The following is a 13,439-nucleotide window of genomic DNA, read 5'->3' on the forward strand; positions in this document are numbered from 1 at the left end:
ATTTTGCAGAGTATAAAGGCGGAGTAGCTTCATACACGTTTGAATAAGATTGCATTGTTTTAGTTAAATTAATGATTCAGAAGAATGTGGAGACAGAAATATAAGAAAATGTAAGAAAAACAAAAGAAATATATGTAAAAATAAGATCATGATAATCTCTTGACACTTGTCTCACTACAAGGCAAATCCCCGTGGGCACAGCTTCTCCACAAATTCAAACGGGTTACTGGCGTGAGAGCTCTCATATCTCCCTCTATCAATTCCATCAGTCCTCTACTCACACTTTGGTTATGTTACTAAAATCGTGTCCTTCCTAAAAATGTAAAGCCCTAAATCTTGCAGGCCATCTTATCAGCACAGTTAAGCACTGTGCGTAGCCCGCCCAGCATGCCAGTCCTCACAGAGCAGGTTTGTATACTCACTTTACAAGCCATAAAGGTGGTATGTACAGTGCATGAAAAGTTCAATGTCTGACTCTTAAGTTTGCCCAGAAACACTTGGCTGTTAAAGAGACTGTGTCCATATACTTTACATTAGAGGTATTTAAACCGTGCAACAATTCAAATGTAAAATGCAGGATGTCCTGATTGTTTTTCTATTAGATTATTTGCAGGACCCAAATTTCTTATTGTTCTTTTGCTCAGAGACACATCTGAGTATGAAACATCTGAAATTACAGCCATTATCTGTAATTTCATTATCAACTAATTGGGTTATAGTTTATTTTATTGCACGGTTCTAAATAGATAAAAAGAAATACAGTTTTATGTGATTGTACAATAACTTTTCTCATCAGCAGTCTGTCTCCATGTAGTCAGGTGTGGGACTCTTTAAAGAAATCAGGTCTCATTCCTCAGCATTCTTTTACAATATCATCCTCACCTCAGTGTAGTTTTATCTTCCCCTGTAGTTTTAGTATCAGCATATGACTCCACACACATAGTTTACTGTAAATGTCCCCGGCACATTCAAATTGCCAGTATTTGTGTTCCACTTATAGTTTGTACTCACCAAAGTCCTTTAAATTCAACTCACTTTAATATGATTGTGCTAAAAAAAATGTACCATAGTCATCATTTAATGAACGTATATTTTCCCACTTTTCATAACAAACAAAGCAATATTCAGAATTGTTGCAGTTTGTTGAAAAAATTATTTTCTTTAATTTATTGATTAATTATCATCGATGCTACAACGGACTTCAGAATACTGTAAACCTGTGTCTTCTTAACACAGGATTAAGCTAATTCTTATAGATTTTTAAATACTACATACTACAGGATGTGTTCATGTATCATTTTAGTGGTAAAGGTGGCAAATGCACTGGATTCATAATCAGTCTCAAATAACAATGAATTGATTTAAAGAACATTACAGCTTCCACAGAGTAGTACACAATGGTTTACGATCAAAAATCTTAGCTTTATGCATAATTTTGGCTTCACCATAATGCTGGCCAGTGGCCACTGTAGTCCCACAGGAAGGGTCTGTACTGGTAAGCTTTGCAGAAGGAGTTTATTAATGATGACTGGAACAAGTCGTCTCTCAGGCCTGTTGCTTTGTACATATCTTTACAGAACTCTGATGTCTGCTGCTTTCTTTTCGTCTTGTACCTCCGGTTCTGAAACCAGATTTTCACTTGGGTCTCAGTTAGTCTTAAGGTACTGGCTAGATGAGCTCTCTCTGGGGCAGACAAGTATTTCTGGTGGTTAAACTTCTTCTCCAGTTCAAGCACTTGGAGGTGTGTGAATGCGGCCCTGGAGCGCTTATGTTTCCCTGTTGAGGAAAAACTGTTTGACTCTGACGTGCTGGTACAAGATGCCCCCAGGGACTCTGTGAAGTACAAATATAATCTGGTCAAAAAAGGCGACAAAACTCATTTTCATGTTTTCTATATAACATGGCTTTAACTTCTCATGATACAAAGTAATATTTTTCTCTCAAATATTGATTCCACATTTTATAATAATACTAAGTACACAGAGTTTGTTGGATTATAAAATGATTACAATCCTGCTATTACAAGCCTGGCGGGACTCACCTCTCTGCACTCCATATGCTGTCTCCTCAGGGCAGAGACGCTCAGACAAATTCCCAGAGTCTTCTTTCCATTGTAAACATCTTTCCATTTTCTGTGAGCAGCATTTGCCATTAAACGTTGCACTGTCCTTAATGGAGAGAATGTCCTCAATGAGGAAGGAAGTCTGAGGTTTGACTGTGTTCGTCATGTCCGTCCACTAATCCACAAGTCAGAGGCCTCTCAGTTCCACAGGGCAGCAGTGGGAGACTGTGGTTTAAGCAGGGTGTCTACTCACACACTCTGAATTTATTCAAGAGCTGGGGCGGGTTCATCCTGACTGCACTGACAAGTGAGAGAGGAGGGACAGGTATTTCACCGTGTTTAACTTATCTTGGGTAACTTTCGTTTTCTGCCTCTTTCTTGCAATTTCATGAATGTTTGGGCAATAATATCATATTCATTAATCATGAAGAAAACAAAAAAATTCAAAATTACTTTTTAGCATCTTAGGTTTAAAAAGTGGTGTTTCAGAAACAAAACTAAACAGAAACAAGACTAAAGTGCATTTAGTCAACTACAGTACATATGTACCATCAGTTTGAGGTACCTATACTTCATGTTACCTTAACTTAGAAAATATAGTAGTAGAAAAATATTGCAGTTCTTAACCAACATTTATTTTACAGCTTTGTGTATTAACATTATCCTTTTAACATATGATCTGCCTATGATATTCTGTAAATCATAGTCAGAGTAAAACAAGTGTAAAACTAAGTTTTATTATGTTAGGGTTAAGTTTTTTAATATACAATTTCGGTGTAAGGAGATGCAAAAGTGACCCTAATCCTAACATAAGCACAATAATGCACATTCAGCTAGTACAAATGTTCTTTCATTATCAGAAGTAACAAATATGGTCACGGAGTTTTTAAAAAAGTATAACATTATATACAGACACACTGAAAATGAACTTTGATTAATTTGATGAAGACCATTTGTACTAGCCAATTGTGCAATAAATATTGCTAAATAAAAATGTTTGTTTTACCATTGTTGCCATTTCAAAATGAGGGGATGTGTATTTTTGCATTCAACTGAAGAAATGTTAACAGTCCTCGAATCTCACAGCAGACACATTACAAATCCAGATTTATCATGTTATTCTGTATTATAGAGTCAGTGTACATCATAGAGTAAATGGACAAGTAAGTAACCTGATATTCTGTGGCAGCAGGGAGACAACCATGTCTGCAGTACGAGAGAGGGGGTCAGACTGGGTGGTCATAGCTACTGGAGCACTAATGAGTTCGACACATTTAGGCCGGCTCCTGGCTCCTGAACGGACTCTGTCATTGTTCAGTGGGTGTTTATTTGTTGTTCCCTGTGGTTCAAGCCTGACCTTTCTCCAGAGACAGAGACATTTCCTAGCTGTGTCTGTGCTCCTCTGGGGGTTCATGCTTCGTTTGGAAATGCATGAATGTGGGTATGATAAACATGATCCTTTCAATGCCCCCTGGCCTTGCTGGCTCCTCCAGTTTACTACCCACACACCTAGTAGTCTTCAACACCTACACTATGTCAAATAGATGAGTATTTCCATTGTCCTTTGATTTTCTGCAACAATCAAACGTCAGTTAAAATATGTCCCATACTTTTACGTGCTGTGTAAATGTTTGTATTTGAAATATATAGAAATACAGTATAAACATAGATACATGCATAAATGTGCAAATATGTATATAAAGTCAGACAGACATACTGTATGTAGTCTATAGGTAAAGTGATGTTTCAAATCTACAGAGATTCCTCTTAAGCATTTAGCTGTTGTCTTGTCAACACAGTATTAAGATCATCAGTATGATATGCTTCACCTTGAATGCTTTATCTGCAGTCATGTGTCTGCCAAAGTATGTTGAACTGTAAAGTTTTTATCCTTCTGTCTAGACACAGCTTTTCTTTCTGTTTTTAAAGTGTTTATGGTTAGGTTTGGCTCACACACTGAAATAAGATGGGATAGAAAACATGTTTACTCATCTGGCTTTATTGCAAAAGCATGAACAAAGAATGCTCTACCAGTGATGCTGTCATGCCCTGCCCTTATGCTGAATCTACATTGACTGCTCGCAGTTTTTTTCGTTGCACAGATATTTAGCAGCATAGCATAGCTGCACACCAGACGTGACATAGTAGAACCTCTGGCCTTTGAGTCTGGAAAAGCATTTGTCTTCCACAGCAGTAATGTGTGGTGACAGTGTTTTCTCTGAGTTGCGAGATGTTGTGCCATCAATCTTGTGTTGTTTTGCTGTTAGGTCTTTGACTGAGATGACGAATAGTGAGGCTTTGTTGTAACAGTAGCGTTATCAAAGCAAATTCATCAGCAGAAGTTCTTTCTTTGCCAACATATGCAGTGAATGTCAACAAAAAGAATTTGTAGATCAGTCATTTTTCATTACCCTTGGTGAGAAGAACCGTAGAGTTCTTTGTTTAGCTTTTCTTGAAATATTTATTTTTGTTAACTTTTATTAATTTTGTGTATAAAACAACAAATGTATTTTTATAAGACGTAATGTAATAATCTTCCACAAGAGGGAGCTTTAACGCAACATAGAGTCCACACATGGTAAACAAGCCAGCAGCCACTTCAGGAAGGACCACACAATGAGCCATTACCGAGATACATTTATATGAAGAGTCACATTATGCACCATCAATGCTTAACATTCATGGGTTGTTTAATCTCGATTTAGCTCGTCTCTACAAAAACCACAGTCTCTTATGATGATTTAGCTGGAACAGGGCAGATGATTGGACAGATGAACGCTGATCATAATCACCAGATTATCAAACTGGCATTTAAAAGCTGTTATTACGTAGCCAACAATAAGACATGTGATTTTTCTGAAGTTGACGTAAAGCCCAGTTCAGGTTGAGTGAAAAGCTTTTTATGTAAACTATAATGGAGCCATTCACTGATGGCCAAACGTACAGTATGTCTCTATTTCAACTGACCCTCATGCAATATGATTCATAACAGTGTGGTCATGCTTCTCCACACACACACACAAACACACACACACACACACACACTCACCACAATTGCACATTATTTTCCTCTTCTGCCATTTTTTCATTTTTCAAATATCTAATCAACACAAAAACTGCTCCAAACTACACAGGTTTGTAAAATGCTTCTTTGCTTACAGACCTTTAACATGTACCATCACTTGTTTTAATATGATTTATTTATTATATTGCAACCATGCAGCTGTCAACTCAGTTGACAGTCAGCAAATAAGAAAAAAAGAAAAAAACGAATGTACTGCAACAGAACTTTATTAAAGACATTAAAACAACTACAACAATAACACACATACAAAAGGAAGAAGACGTAAAGGTGGGATTGGTTAAAGAGCAGACGGGGTGTGTTGGTATGTTACAAAGGTAAGGGGGGTGGAGGTGGGGGTTTCAGGACGCCATTTTGCTATGGCTTCCCCTGTTCTTTTTCTTCTAGCTATTTTCTTTGTCATCTCTTTTTTCTCTTACAGTTCTTTCTCAGCCCTCATCTCTGTTTCCTTTCCCAACAAGTCCTTTTCTTTTTTCTCCTTTTTTCACCTTCTGTCTCTTTCACTTCATCCTTTTCCTTTTCTGCACCTGTTTCATCTTATTCTCCATCTGAGGTTTCCTCCATTCCTCTTCCTTCTTCAGCTGCTCTACAAAGAGGATTTTCCTCTCAACCTGCAGCTCCTGTACGTTTTTCTTCCACCTTTCCTTATTTTTGGCCATCTCCTCTTGCAGGCTCACCTCCAGAGCATTGCACTTGGCCTTCCACTGCTTGTTACTCCTTCTTGTTTCCTCCTCTGCTTTGGCGAGCAGGGCCAAGGTGTCGTTTGGTTCGAGCCTCCCTTTATCTTGTCTATCTTTTTAGAAGCTTGTCCTTCATTTTAATATCCTCTTGGAGCTGGCTCACCTGCATTTATACATATGCCATGTGATCCCTTTTCTCTTTTAGAGCCTTGTTTTTTTTCCTTTAGCCGACACATACAGGTTTGGGGCAGGCTGCATTTTACACATTTTTCCACTGTTTTTCAGTGAACAAAATGTTGTTGTATTGATTGTGTAAACAAAAGTCAAACACATTTTCCCAGTTTATTGATATTACTTGCGAAATTATGCATCTCCAATGCACCTCTGTGCAACCCGCTGCAAAATATTCTTAAATCAGCATTCAAGCTTTTATTACTCTATAAAAGATGCCAAATCTGTGTTTCTGTTTGCAAGCATGGATTGAAGATGACAACGGCACATATGGTAATGACACTCAGAGGCCCTGGCAGAAGGGCCTGAGGAAGAGGTGTTTGCATGTGTGGTTGACGACTTTTAAGAAGAAAAAACAGAGCTCAAGCTTCAAATGAAGTGAACAATTATTGACTATGTTGTCAATAATGGCTTGTCCTTTACAGAGGCTGGACAAAGGGTCCAGCCCTTTCCGAGTCAGAGTGATTCAAAATCAGATCTTACTGTAAACCATTGTGTTGTATAATGTACGCCGTATGATGATGCAATTCTTCCCTCCATACTCTCCTTTTCTGAACCCCACAGACTAATTCTTTTCATTTTGGTGATGGAAGGTTTATGATCACTGGTCATATGAACAGGTGTTCCTTTCTGGAGGCAATGAATGGTGGCTGCATGGTAATAAATGTAGAGACTGTCAGGGATGGATTTGCCATGCAAGAAAGATTTTCCATTAGTGCATTGCAAGGATAAACATCCACTGTGATGTTGATCAGAATCTGTGCCTTAATTTGCAGTAGAGAATGAACTAGTTCATTCAGAAAGTTGTGAGTACTTTTTAAAATTTTTCTTATATTTTTTCTATTTTTTCTTATTTTTTCATTGTGAAAAGGATACATTACAAATGCTGGCTATACTGTATCTGCAGATTTGTTTAGTATGGAGGTTTACAAGGACAGTTTGTGGGTTTTCAACAGGCCATCTCAAGAAAGTGCGGGTTCAGAGTGCATCAGGATTTTTCATCTCTAGTAAAATCACCTTTGCTTTTGTTGTGCTTTTGTTGCATGTTGTTAATGTTTTGTCAGTGTTTTTACCAACAAAATGTGTCATTTTCAAAACTGTTTTGAAAATGTGACTTCAGAGTGGAAAAGAGTGTCTAAGCAAAGAACAAAGAACTGTAAAAACATCCAAAAAAGCAAACTTCTAGTCAAACAACACATGAATTTTATATTTAGTCCATTTACTCATCTCGATTAGGCCACAGGTTCTCATCAACATCACACTCCCTCATTTGTTACTTTGTTATTTTAGAAAATAACCACACAAAGGAGGATGTTTTATAGATGGGTACGAACTGATCGCTTGAAGAATTTTGTGTAGGGGTTTTGCACACATATACATTAAGTAAATATACATATACGTTCAGTTTATTGAATATTTATACATCAATATTATTAATATCATAAGATTATAATTGTGGATAATTGTGGCTATGTGTTGTAAAGACCTCAGTTGACAAGATGATGGAGGACTTCATTGTGCTGATTTTTGGTGCTTATGCCTGACTGTTGCACTACAATTAAGCGCCTACAGTAAGTGTCTGCACCCCTGATGACTGTGTTTTATTATTCTGGTTCATGACTGTGGTATTTTGAAATGCAGTGCCTTGAAATGGCAAAGAAGTGACATCATGTTAAATTCCCGTGTTTGATGTAGAGAAGTGTATTTAGTATTTTGCAAAACATGTTCTTTATAAGTCACACATTTTCCCCCCAAAATCTAATTTTCAATTTAATTTACTACATTACACTGAAAATGAAACATTTGAAAGATTGTTGTGCTCATCAAGTAAAAAAGGACGTTCTGGGGGAAAAACCGTGAGTGCCATTACTGAATAACAAGTTTTTACAGGTGTTGTTGAGAGGAGAGTCTGAGTTTGATATGGACATTTGAAGTTTGTGAAGATGATTGTACATTTATGCATTTGTGTAAAACAGCATAATTTCAAGATGTATAAGAAAAAATTTAATGCTAGAGTGACAAATGTCACTCCATGTCCAAGAGGGGACATTTGATACAACATGATGGCAAACTGCACCTGTGTGGTGCAGTCACGTGTTAATCTTTCTTTTGGAGAGAATCTTTATTTAGTTATTACAATTTTTTTCTACATCAAACTTTCTAACACACAGCTGTAGTAATAAAAGATACAACAGATACAACTAAAACATTTTAAGGAGGTTTGTTCTTTGAATATGTAGATAACTAAGACCTAACCTGGGGCTGCAAGCTCTATACAATGAGGTATGTGCAAAACATTTGTGACTGCATGGTTGAAACCTCTGCTCCGGCTTGCAGAGGTACTGAAATTACTTAAACACACACCAACCTGTCCTCCAAACTTTACATCCATATAGTTTTTTTGGATCCAGTGGCAATCTGTTGGGGCCCTAGGCAATATTTTATGCATCATTACACTGCTTTGTTGAAGATATGGAAAATACAATAAAATACAAACCACACTGCACAACAATACACAGCAATAATACACCGTAGTGATTTATAGTTCCCCTGTGCTCATAACTTAGCATTCATAGCTTGACAGTTAGCTTAGTCGGACACAGCTTTCAGTTTACTACAGAAAAAGTATTGTCAGAGTTAGCTGATTATTTGCAGCCTGCTAGCTAAGTTAACAAGTTGACCTCTGGTGTCCTCTCACTCCAGCAAAGCTGGACACATTAGGCTGCTCTGCTAACTTAGTTAGCCAAGTTAACTTAAGTCTTTTTCTCTCCCAAAATGCTGAGTCCTGTCCATTTCCATCGGCTGGTTTTCCTTTTTCTTTAGACCCGTTTGTTTAAGCTGGATCATGCGCTACTTGTAAGGCGTGAGAGTTGGGGTCCACTTAGAGAAGTCTGCGACTGGCAGTGTTGTTGCAAACATTGCACACAGTCAGTGCTGCACATAGTTTAACATCTGTCAACCCTCAGGGGCCCCCTACTGGCCTGGCGCCCCAAGCATTTAGCTACCTGCCTGCTGGCACAGAGTGCCTCTGTTTGGACCCACTGTCTCATAAACCCCAGTGAACCATTTGTTGAAATAGTGCAACCACAGGTAGGCAGAAATGTTTGTAAATTGCATAAAATGGTGGCTTGTTTACAATGGAGCCAAAATGGTGGCCAGTTACTTACAATCTTTTTTTTTTTTTTTTTTTTGCCCTAAACACTGAAAAGTTTGGGATTTAAAATGTGTATACATAGTATTTTGATTAGAGTAAAGCCCAAAAACATCAGTGTTAGGTTAGGCACAAAATAAAGTTGGTATTGTTAGTGAAAAGGTGTAGTTTACCTACAAATTTAAAGCCAACATAACCAGGGGGACCTCAAAAATATTGGCTATGGGTTTGCAGGTTCACTCTTGGTGTTGAAGTCTGCTAGGTTGATAATCAAGCGCACACACACACACACTGCACCCACACATACACAGGTATTATCTGACCTCTTCAAGTGGCTCTGGTCTCCTCTCTGTCTACAGCTTCAACCTTATCTGTGCAGAGATGCTCCTTCATCTTTTGTCCTGTCTCCTCCTTTTGGCTGAGACACTAAAAATGACACACACTCAGCTTTTACCCAGTTCATATCATTTAATGGTCACATTGTAAAGCCAATCAACTTCATGTAATCTGCAGGAGTCCAAAACGAAAAACCTAAAAATTGGCCTACATATAGTAGAAGGGAGTTTTTAGTCATGGAGCTTTTGATGTGATTAGTTTGTACTAATCCCTCTAGACTGAATTATGGATTTAGAAGTGGCCGAGCTGCTGCTACCCAGGTAACCTAGATGAAAATAAACAGAAGTAACACACAATTTGCTATGAATTCAGTATCTGTGGCTCATCAGTGACTGACAGGTCAGACTGGAACAGTTCCCCGTTTGACTGAAAGTTTGAAAAAGTTAAAGAGCCACTCTGTCTGCGGGTTTGTTTACCAAGCAAAGCTCCGGGACAGGACAGGCTCTCTGGCCTTATCAGCGGATTTGTGAATGGGACAATAATGAGCTCAGTTTGATAGAGCAGCGCTGTCAGCTCGGATGTCACTTCATCCATTAGCTTTTGGATGACTCTCTTTGACAAAGTGCGCAGATGACAGTTTCTTATCGGCTGTGTTGTTTTTAACAGGATCCTAAAAAAGATCATTATAATTCTAACTGAGGTAACGGGTCGAGACGTTTTTTCAAATGTCACATAGATTTTCTTAGACATTAGCTAAGCTTTGTATTTCAAACTGCAACATATTTTATTTTAATTGTCACAGTTGAAAAAGCGTTTCAAACATAAATAAAAAACGGGATTGCGCCCTTGGAAGCAGATTACCATAGAAACGTAAAAGTTTTGAAAATGAATTCATATAACATGTGCTTTTGTTGCCAAAACTAAATTTCATATATTTAATGTAAATTTTGAGGGCTATTCATTTAAAAGGAAACACAGAAAACCAACGATTAAAAAAAAATATCTGGCAACATACAATACACAATTTACAATAATTAACTGATTTTAAAATAGCTGTTTATTTCTTTTCTTTTTTTTAACTTATAATATAAGAATATTGAATCCTTTAATCACCAGCCTCTTAAACTCTGTAATGAAGCCTGAACGTGTCCGTGGTTGATGGACCCCTCACTGTGACCTGTTATATCAAACAGAGGGTTATTGGCCATTTGTGCAGCAGTCAGGGACACACCGGGGTAACTGCAGCCATACACGCTGCCATACACAGGATTATAATGTCCAAATGTCACACTGTACGGTGCCGAGCTGGCGCTGGCGCTGCACAGCTTCCCGTCCCGCACCAGCACCGGCACAGCCACTCTTCTCGGCGCAGGTGAATAACCCACCAGCTCCAGAGACTTGTCCTGCCTTTGACGCTTACATTTGTACCTCCTGTTCTGAAACCAGATTTTGACCTGGGTGGAGGTGAGTTTGAGGATGTGGGCTAGGTGCTCTCTCTCCGGGGCGGACAAGTAGCGCTGCTGTCTGAAGCGCCTCTCCAGCTCGGACACCTGGGACTGGGAGAAGAGGACGCGAGGCTTCCTTCGCAGCCTGGTTCTGCTTTTGGCATTTTTGTCGCAGTCAGATGAGCTGTGTAGACCGCTCATCTCTGCACATCAGGAAAAAGAGCGGTTGGTTATTTTAAAATCAATTTGGTGCCAAGATTGTTAAACACATTAAGTAACTAACAATATATATTTATATTTATATTTTATTTTATCTAAAGTAGAATTAGAATCTAGTGAAGGATTCCTACAACAAAATCACATGTGAAAAATTTGACTTTCTTCTTTTTGTATTTACTTCATGCAACTTTACATTTCCACCGCAATTTGCCGCAAGTCTTTTTTAGAAATGTTGTAAACATTAATTTTATTATTTAAAAAAAATCCTTTATAGTCCCGAAATCTTTTAAAAAATACGAAACGAAAAGAAAAAAAGCACAAAAAATTGTAATGACTTTAAATTCTAGTTCAATATTTTAAAAACGACAAAAAAACTTACTAAATTCAAAATTGATTTTCGTGGATGATTATTTTTGCAGATTTGTAATAATTAATTTTACATTTTACTCAATTAATTCAAATCAAATCTTTTAGGTAAATATTCAGTTAAAACTGCAGTAAAACAACGCATATAAAAAGATAAAACCCATATTTATAATAAAATCCTATTAGTCAAAAGTCAGGGCTCCATCATTTCTTTACACTGTAGGTGATTATTTTTAGATGACTGATGACAAAATTGGGTAAATTCGTGGAATTCCCATTACATTGTGGGTTATTGAAATAAAATTATTATTAAAATGCCTATTTGTTTTTATAAAGGAAGGTGCAAATGTGGTCGTAGGCCATATTTCAGCACTGCTACAACTCATCCAAGGCCCCAGTCTGTCAGGCGGCCTAATTCCGCGTTAACAACCATCAGCTGTGAGGATATAAATTGACCGCTATCATCTCACCCTGCTCATGTATTTCCTCCTCTGCTGTTGAGTTGTTGGCCTCCACCTTGTCCTGCACCCCTGAGACGCACGGCCCTGTCTGGCAATCATAAAAGTCCCTGCTCCAGGACGCAGCTTGCATGAGCTGATGGTGCATCGGAACAACTTGATCAGACGTCAGAAATTCATTTTCAAAGTCATGATGGTGCTCCAGCTTCAAAATATCCCTGACCGAAAAAGGCGTCGATGTCGTTGAACTGGGATGCATTTCCACCTCGTAGGCTGGTTGCAAATGATTTTATTTAATGCTTTGTACGCGCTGTGCTTGAGCTGCCGCTGATACTTCCAGACGCGTCCCTTAACTGACTGATGTGTGAGGGCCTGGGAAGATTTAAATCATTCAAGGGTCCAGCTAAAAGAGCAAGGGTAGCGATATATCTGTCAACCCTCTCAAAAACCTTGGGCGACACCCAGTTTGCGCGCACAGTTTTTTCTTCTTCTCACCTTACAGGAACACCTTTCATCATATCCGTGAAAGGAGGCGTAATCAATAAGATTTATTGGGAGAAAACTTTAGCTGACGGTTAAATTAAGCACGGGCTGCCAATAAAGCTGGAGCTTTTAAAAAATTACGAAATTGTTTATGCTTTCATATTGTTTCAATAATTTTGGAATGAATTATCAGTTTTCAATAGTGAATAGAAATAAGCTGCACTCATGCATAATATGTGTGATCAAAACTTTCTGAAAAAGGAAAGTTGGTGGCACAAAATGTGTTAAAACAAATTAAACTGTTTAAATGGGGGCTTATTTAATCAATGCATAGCCAAAGCACGCTTCTGGTGAGCTCAGTAAAGCCTCTTAATCAGCGCGCAGGTCCTCGGGGGTTGAGTGATCTTGGATGATGTTGAACAGCTTTACCATCAACATTGTTTTCCAGCCACGTTATTAGTGTTCTCAGGCCACAACAAACAGTAACACTACACCTGATGTTGTGGAAGTGGAGTGGCCGCGGCGCCAGGCTGCAATGCATGACTGAGGCCAAGACGTGCGTCCACACAGACAGGAACAAGGACAGACACGGGCTGTCCCACTGGGGACGCAAAGAGATATATGGGGAGCACTTGAAGGGCTGCACACGATGTTTTCAAGATTGCCATTGATATTAGGTCAAAAATAGGAAACTCAACCTAAAAACCTCTGCTTTTAAGCAGGGGTTTTCCACATCACTGGCACCTGTTGAGCTGCTGTACCAGCTTCCATAGGGAAGATGTGATATAAATATTGCAGAAACGTCAGAATGATTATCGAGTTTTTATTCGGATGGCAGAGTAGAGGCATATGACCCATTTATAACAGTGTACATTTTTCGACAATTCCTTAACATATCTATAGTGAGGCACAAATTCAATCCCCAT

At 38.4% G+C, this 13,439-nt stretch overlaps 2 protein-coding genes across 2 annotated transcripts; both read right to left on the reverse strand.

The window, feature by feature from the left end:
- Positions 1-943: 943 nt before the first annotated feature.
- On the reverse strand, positions 944-2,310 carry nkx3-1 (NK3 homeobox 1). The gene is made up of 2 exons (XM_067519929.1): positions 2,042-2,310; positions 944-1,833 (listed from the first exon to the last, which is right to left on the reverse strand). The coding sequence occupies exons 1-2, from the start codon at positions 2,226-2,228 to the stop codon at positions 1,442-1,444; spliced, it is 579 nt and encodes a 192-aa protein (XP_067376030.1). The 5' UTR covers positions 2,229-2,310; the 3' UTR covers positions 944-1,441.
- Positions 2,311-10,651: 8,341 nt separating this feature from the next.
- On the reverse strand, positions 10,652-12,289 carry nkx2.7 (NK2 transcription factor related 7). Its single transcript, XM_067521343.1, is given in 2 exon segments — positions 10,652-11,171; positions 12,003-12,289. Coding segments are annotated over 2 exon segments (807 nt in total).
- Positions 12,290-13,439: the final 1,150 nt, after the last annotated feature.

This window comes from Channa argus, chromosome 11, assembly GCF_033026475.1.
Source record: "Channa argus isolate prfri chromosome 11, Channa argus male v1.0, whole genome shotgun sequence".
NCBI lineage: Eukaryota > Metazoa > Chordata > Actinopteri > Anabantiformes > Channidae > Channa > Channa argus.